At 40.4% G+C, this 6,940-nt stretch overlaps 1 protein-coding gene across 4 annotated transcripts in view; it reads right to left on the bottom strand.

The window, feature by feature from the left end:
• Positions 1-5,414: 5,414 nt before the first annotated feature.
• Positions 5,415-6,940, bottom strand: part of CLIP2 (CAP-Gly domain containing linker protein 2) — a 400,768-nt gene continuing 399,242 nt past the window's right edge. For all 4 annotated transcript variants that reach the window (XM_069226902.1, XM_069226900.1, XM_069226903.1 and 1 more), the window contains one exon: positions 5,415-6,636. In XM_069226902.1, the coding sequence (XP_069083003.1) occupies positions 6,625-6,636 (12 nt within the window). In that variant the 3' untranslated portion in view covers positions 5,415-6,624. The remainder of the gene's footprint in view (positions 6,637-6,940) is intronic.

Genomic DNA, 6,940 nt, shown 5'->3' with positions numbered 1-6,940 from the left:
CTGCTGCAGAGGGATATCTCTTATACGGGGCAAAAAGACCAGGCTGAATTGGGTTCTCAATGAAACATGCTGAAATGGAAGTCTTGGTTTTTTTCATATTTTGCGTTTCTTCAACTGCTTCTTTCACAGGGCCTATTTACAAAGGCAATTTCGAGTAAGTGAAGTAGTACTCCCCTAGTACACTTTTACGTACTCTTACATTCCTTTGTGAAATGGTCCCAAAACATCTAAAAAGGGAATAAAATGAGAATATTCTGGGAATACAGTTAGTACAGGTGGAAAGAAATGTGCTCTTTCCACTTTTTCTAATCGGTAGTTGGATGTTCTTGCGCTGAACAAAGCAATGTAAGAGTGTGCAAAACAGTACTCCTGTAGCACTAATTTGGGTACTCATAAATGCCTTTTTTTCTTTTCAAACAACTGTTTTGTGTTTTAGACAGTTTCTGCGCTTGCACTTTATTTCCCCTAGCTTTGTGACAATACAGAAATGCATACATTATGAATGAGTTAAGGCATTTATTAGAAAATGTGAGAATCTTTATGCATTTCCCCTTTTGCTTGCTCACATAATGTGTGTTTAAATGTTTCACCTGGTCTCCCTCGCTCCACAAAAGGCACCACTCAGGAGTGGTGGAAGTAGATGAAAAGTGTGTGGCACTGTAATGCTGTGCTTTTCATCTTCAGAATTCCAAGATCCCAAACACTGCATTTGAATACCATAAACCCAAAATAATAATTACAACACAAGAATTTCAATAAGTAGGATACACGTTAGGCTTAGCATAGTAAAATGTGCAAACTTTTTTTGTATACAAATATAAATATATTACTAATAAAATATTTTGTGGATAAATAAGAATAAATTCATCTTAAATAAGTCAACAGAAACATTAACAGAACAAAATAGGTAGGAGAAGCAGTTCAGATTTGTTGGTGTGTGTGTTGGGAGGAGTGGGGGGTGTCTGAAGCTCCATGGGGAAAATATAGATCAGAAACCTATTCTTGTTAAACAAAAAAAATAAAACTATATCTTGAAGCAAGGATGCCATAAAATCATTAAAAAAACAACATTTGTAGAGTCTCATTATACAGAGCTGTTGAACTTTTGGTACTGTTGAAGAAGTTATGCATTTTATTCTCGAAGAGATGCTTGTGTATGATTACTGTGCCTCTAAAAAAGGCAGTATTAAGAGTGCTTGATACAGTTTCTGGAAAAGAGAATAGTGTATGCTGACGTGACTTTTCCTCTGCTCAACTCTGCAACTCAATGCATCTAGATAACCTGCGCCTGTCAGTGTGTTCTCTCATAAAGCCCCTGGTGTTCGGGTTTCTTTTCATTATGTTCGCCCTGCCATCTGTTGCGGAGCTTGTTGGCATTTAGAATCCCACAGCAAGCAGGAGACATCACCGCCACCCAGTATTCCCCAGTATTGAGATGCATTCACATGTTTGAACTTCTTAGTGGCCGCTGATATTTTTCTGTGACTTTACCTTCTTTGATGTTTCCTCAGATGAGGTTGTGTCCTCATTTTTCTCCTTTCTGCTAGGCAAGGTTGGACTCTAGCCTTTATCACCAGAACTAGGAACGTCCACAGGCTTTTTCTTCTGTAGCCACAGATGGAGTCTACATTCTCTATCCTTCAAACTTTTAGCAGGAAAACTCATGCAATGCTTAGATTCCTTAGGTTTGTGATGAGGATGTAACTAGTAGATGCATTCTTTATTAGGGTCCTCTGAAAATAGTCTTGATTTTCCACAAGAATTGCAAGGTCTAAATAGTAATTTTTTTAGATCCCTCTGGCATGGTGGTTTAGTCAGGGAAAAGTAGAAGTAAACTGCCTGAAAAGTTCAATTAAAAAAATTATTTGAAAGGTCAAACGTTTACTGAAACAGTGTATATTGAGCAGAGCCCAGGCAGACTCCCTCACACATTACCTGCAGTTACAAATCCGAGGTATGGTGGGCCTGCAGGGGAAGATTGGGTCAGGGGCTACTGTCTGATTGGCTGAAATTTGGCTCCTTTAAAACAATGTGAATTGGTTAAAAAAGTCACTTCATTTTACCTGTTGTTTTTAATACTTCTCTATGCACTGCTTAGCATCAATACCATAGGACTCCTACTATGACGATGGAGAAGATTCAAGCATATGAATCTATGAAAGATATCAATACTGGAGAACCACTTTGTACAGGTAAAAATGTGTTTTTTGTTATGTTTTTGTGCCTTTCTGCCTTTTTTGATTCACAATATTGTGTCTGGATTGTAAACTGTAGTGCCGTAGTTATTGTGCCAAACCATTGAACTTTCCTGTTCCTATACAATTGAGGGCAATAAGATAATTTTCCTGCTATACTTGGTGCCCAAAATTTAGTAATGGAGTGATGATGTCATTGCTTGCATTCCAGCACATTACACTGAGCACCAAGTCAACAACTGTGCAACCAGGCAGCCTTCCTTGAGGAGCTGAGACTTCAGCAAAGCTTTGTAACACATATTGGTAACACATATTTAGAGTGAACGGTGATCCAAAATATATTTGGATAATAATTTTGATAAATGTGAGCAGCACCTTATATTCTGATAACTGTATATGTCCGGTGTTCTTTTTTAATGTAGTGGTTAATTCTACAGATTACGTGTTTTTCTACGGGATTTAGTTATTTATTAAAGATGAGAAAAATGAGGAATACAGGCATTGCGTGGTTTGCTCAGGGTCACTCCGAGTCGCGGCTTGAGGTGTTAGAGGGGGCGGGGAGGTGCACGTGCGGGGGAAAAGGGGAATATTAATAAAATTAAAATAAACTTACCTGGCCCGCCACCACCGGGAGAACCGCACTGCTCCTCACCTCTGCCTGCAGGCACAGGCTCCGAGCCAGCCCTGCGGCCAATCAGCATCAGGATTGCCTGGGAGCGCCCAGCCAGGGCACTCCCAGGCAGACTGGGAGTTGCTGGGCTGGAGAGAGCCCTGTGCGCATGTGTGTTTGGCCGGCCAAACACACATGCGCTCTGCCCCTGCTCATCACAGAGTGTGGCCCGCCCCTTTCACAAGAAACGGATAAGAAACACAGTTTACTATCCCTTCCTTGTGAAAGGATTTTCAGCAATTGCTGCTGGCGAGAGGGAGGGGGCCGACGCTCCACTGCCCTCATGGAGGAGCTGCCCCTGGTCACTCCGTGTAAGCCAGCTGGTGAAGCCAAAATTACAACTAAAGCCTCATGGGATTAAAGTTAGCAACATAGGCGCTAAACAACACTTCATCTCAAAATTCCGTTTTACTGAGAGATAACCTCTGCCCCACGTGTTAACACCTAGCCCTTCAAAATCACTTAAAGGTGTGATTTTTATATAAAAAAGTGATAATGGTATCAAACAAATTATGTAGGGACCGTGAAAACAGTCAATTCACCACATGCAATTATGGTACCTTATTTAGCGTTTGGTGGGTAGGCTACTCAGTTAAAATGTGGTAGATATCAACTCTGCTGTTATACAAGAGCTATAGACTACAGAGCACTTGTAAAATATAATGGATGGGTCATCCACAGTGTTTTGTGATGATGAATTTCATTCTCCAAACTCTAAATAAAAATGATAGTCTTTTGGCACACAGTAGCTGTTAGTACATCCGGCTTTTCCATGAGGAATTAGGAACTCTTACTCAAAGCAACTGTTTTCTGTGCCGCACTTACCACAAGACTTTGATATGGAGTTTCTAGTTAAAACTGATATTCCTGTGCTTTTCAGCCACTGTCGCGATCTATACAACATCACTTGCCAATTGTAATAGTGATGTTCTTTAAAGTAAATCTGTTTGATTAACATCTGTTTTTAATGATATGGTCCCATTACTCTAAACGTTTACCAACTTTTGTGTGTCATGTACAAATTGTGGAATAATTCTGCTTTTGTCTAATGCATCTTTGCGATATTATTTATGAGTAGTGAACCCTATACAGTGAGTAAAAAAAGGAAAAAACCTGTACCACAACATGCAATAGAAAACATATAGTGCTCATGTTAATCTGCACTCCACCCACCCGTCTGTAGACACTCTAATGATTTCACCCCCATATTTAAGGGAATGGGAGGTATAGTTATGCAGTGCTGCAACAGAAGGGCACATAAAGCAAGTGCCACTATAACTTCTCAAGACAATTCACAAATAAGGGAGCCATCTTGAAATGGGAGCATTTCCCGTTATCTGCATTTTGGCAGCAATAGGAAGGTTTTGTTTAACTCTATTTCTTGCAGATGTTTGGTATGCTAGTTTCCAAAGCAGGTAGTCAGTTTAGCGAGCAATCCCCTAAACCCAAGTCAAATTCATTTTTACAACCAGCACAGAATATTTGTCTTAAAGCAATTAAAAGCGAGACAGCTTTTTCAAATATTGTAAAAACCTTGACACAAATTTGCACATTGCGTCTGTGCAGTTCTCTTATAATGGTCACTCAAAAATGCACTCTGTGATTGTTGTTAACTCATGCTGTTATTATTGCAGGAAATATGTAGACTCCCTTATGATGGGATTGTGGTGTTCCAGTGCTGGACTTCCCTTTATAAATTATTGGAACTATCCGCTTTATTCCAAGTGGGGATTCCTACTGATATGATCCAAGACTATAATTTCGTCCATGCATTGGCTTGTGAAGTGAATGCATGTACACAAGAATTTTTAGTGAGAACGTTGTTGAACGCAACAGAGCACTGAAAAAAAGACAAATGCCCAGGGATACGAATCTAGGTCATATACAGATGGTAATAGCTGATTTCTAGTATGTGTCTGGCGGGGCATGTCTCTTGAAGAGATGAGTATTCAGCTGTAGCAGAAGACATGGCATATTTCAGATGTTGGTAAGGAGGCTGTTCCAAATCCAGGACGTGTAGACAAAGATCTGCCTTCTGTATTTTCCTCGTTGCACGTTTTGTTAAATGAAAGTGATGGACTTGAGCATTCCCTAGGTAGAAGGAGTCATCTGGCGAGCTCATACCCATTTCTCTATGAGCGCCAGGTTTTAGTATAAGCAAGCACGCTGGATCATTCCTAAGCCACAAGTAATTCAGCAACATATTCTACTCTGATGGAGCTTTTATAATGATTTACAAGAAGATAGCCAAAGTAGTACCAATTTCAGCTTTTTTGATGCGCAGCATAGGAGATCACCTTTCAGTACAACTGATAATATAGCTAGCTGTAATACGCAAAAACTGGCATCCCTATCATGCGTAATGTTTCATTTTCATTATCTGGAGGATAAGAGCTAGGCATGTTTGAAATCTTCTGTTTGAGCTAACTCTCAATGCAAACTGTACACATTACGGTGTTATCTTGGGTTACATAAGCACATAGTGCTAACTGAGCGTGTATATAAATGTAACATAAGGAAAAGAAGAAGGTTCATTCAACTACATCAAAGCATTTATGAAACACTTTATTGCCTGAGCCTCAGAGCACCGTTTTTAAAACCGGTGTTACATGTACCCTATAAATTGGTAGCTATTCTGTGAACCTCTGATAGATGCAGCACTCAGGGATTTGATAATGTAACCTTCAATTTGCACCTAAATGTTTGCAGCAGGTGCACTGACATTGTGAGTTTGCCTACCTGAAAAGCAAGGCTGCATTCTTCAAGAACGCAATGTGTATCAATGTATTGTGAAGAAATAGGGGGTTGCCTGCTAACTTCCATCCAATAGTACTTCTTCCCATCGTTAAGTGGTGCCAGTTTCCTTCGCTTTCCCAGCTGCCGTCCACTGCATCTACCTTCACAAGGCCACGTGTGTGTATGGTAATTAAGTTGACATCTTTACTTCTAACATGGGGGTGATGCTATATTGTTCGCAAAAAAACAACTCTCATGGGACTCTTTTGCGCAGGGCACACAAATGCTAAAGTTTTACTGCACAACGGTCAACCTACATCTGTACTGAGAGACTAGGAGTTATTGAACCAAGTAGGAAATCAATCCAGTTGATTGAACAACTCGCATAGTATTCTCTTGACCTAAAGTACTTTCAAATGTATTTCCCTGTTCTCTGCAGTCTTCAGCTGTGTGAATCTCAAAAGATTTTGTATCATAAGTGTTGAGAGCATATGCTTCGGTCTCAGTGCTCTCAAAATTTCTGTTTCAGATGTTGAGAGCATATGCTTCCTCTTTAGTACTCTCCAAGTTTCTAGATCGGAGTTGTTGGGAGCATATGCGGATAAGGTGTTGCTGGAGCCCCCACTCAAACCCTCTCTCAAAGATCCATTGACTGTGATAGACAGAGGTGACCTTGCTTCGCAAGAAGAACAGCCCTGAATTCCTTCCGCCTTCAGTTTGCCCAGTTGTAGGAGACAGATCTAGAAAATGAAGGACAATAACAGGTCTCCAAGTTAAGCATGCCATGTATCGGAAGACCCCTGATCTTTTGCTCTGCAATGGTGTATGCCAAGGGCGCCTTCGATGGGGTAGGTGGACTGTCCTGTTTATATCTGTTCGTACCTCAGCAATACTGTCCTAGAGCAAAAAATACTGTGTAAGTCTGTAAGAGAAGAGGGGAGTCGGTTCCTAGTCCAAGCGTGGTTCCTTTACTTGTCTGTGCACAGGAGCCAACATCTTGAGCCCCTCTCTTTTCTCTCAATGTCAGTGCTTTTCCTGGAAATAGAAGATACACTGTGTTAGAAAGTAATGTCTTGGTATTGTTTTAGTGTTCATAAACGATAATATTGATGTTTAGCCTTTTTATAGACGATTACAATTGTGGGAGACATAGGAAATGCAGGGAAATACAATGATTTAAACACAACTACATATTTTTTATAAATTGAAGAGAAAGGTGTGGCCCACTGGGGTCCTGGTTTAACTGTCAGCACATCAACCACAAGGCCACATCTGCATATAGGGCTGAAATGTGGGCTCCTACTATCGGTGATCTCTTTATCTCGTAAATCTTGGTTCA

The sequence above is a fragment of the Pleurodeles waltl genome, chromosome 3_2, assembly GCF_031143425.1.
Source record: "Pleurodeles waltl isolate 20211129_DDA chromosome 3_2, aPleWal1.hap1.20221129, whole genome shotgun sequence".
NCBI lineage: Eukaryota > Metazoa > Chordata > Amphibia > Caudata > Salamandridae > Pleurodeles > Pleurodeles waltl.
This window is presented reverse-complemented; position numbering and strand designations above follow the sequence as displayed.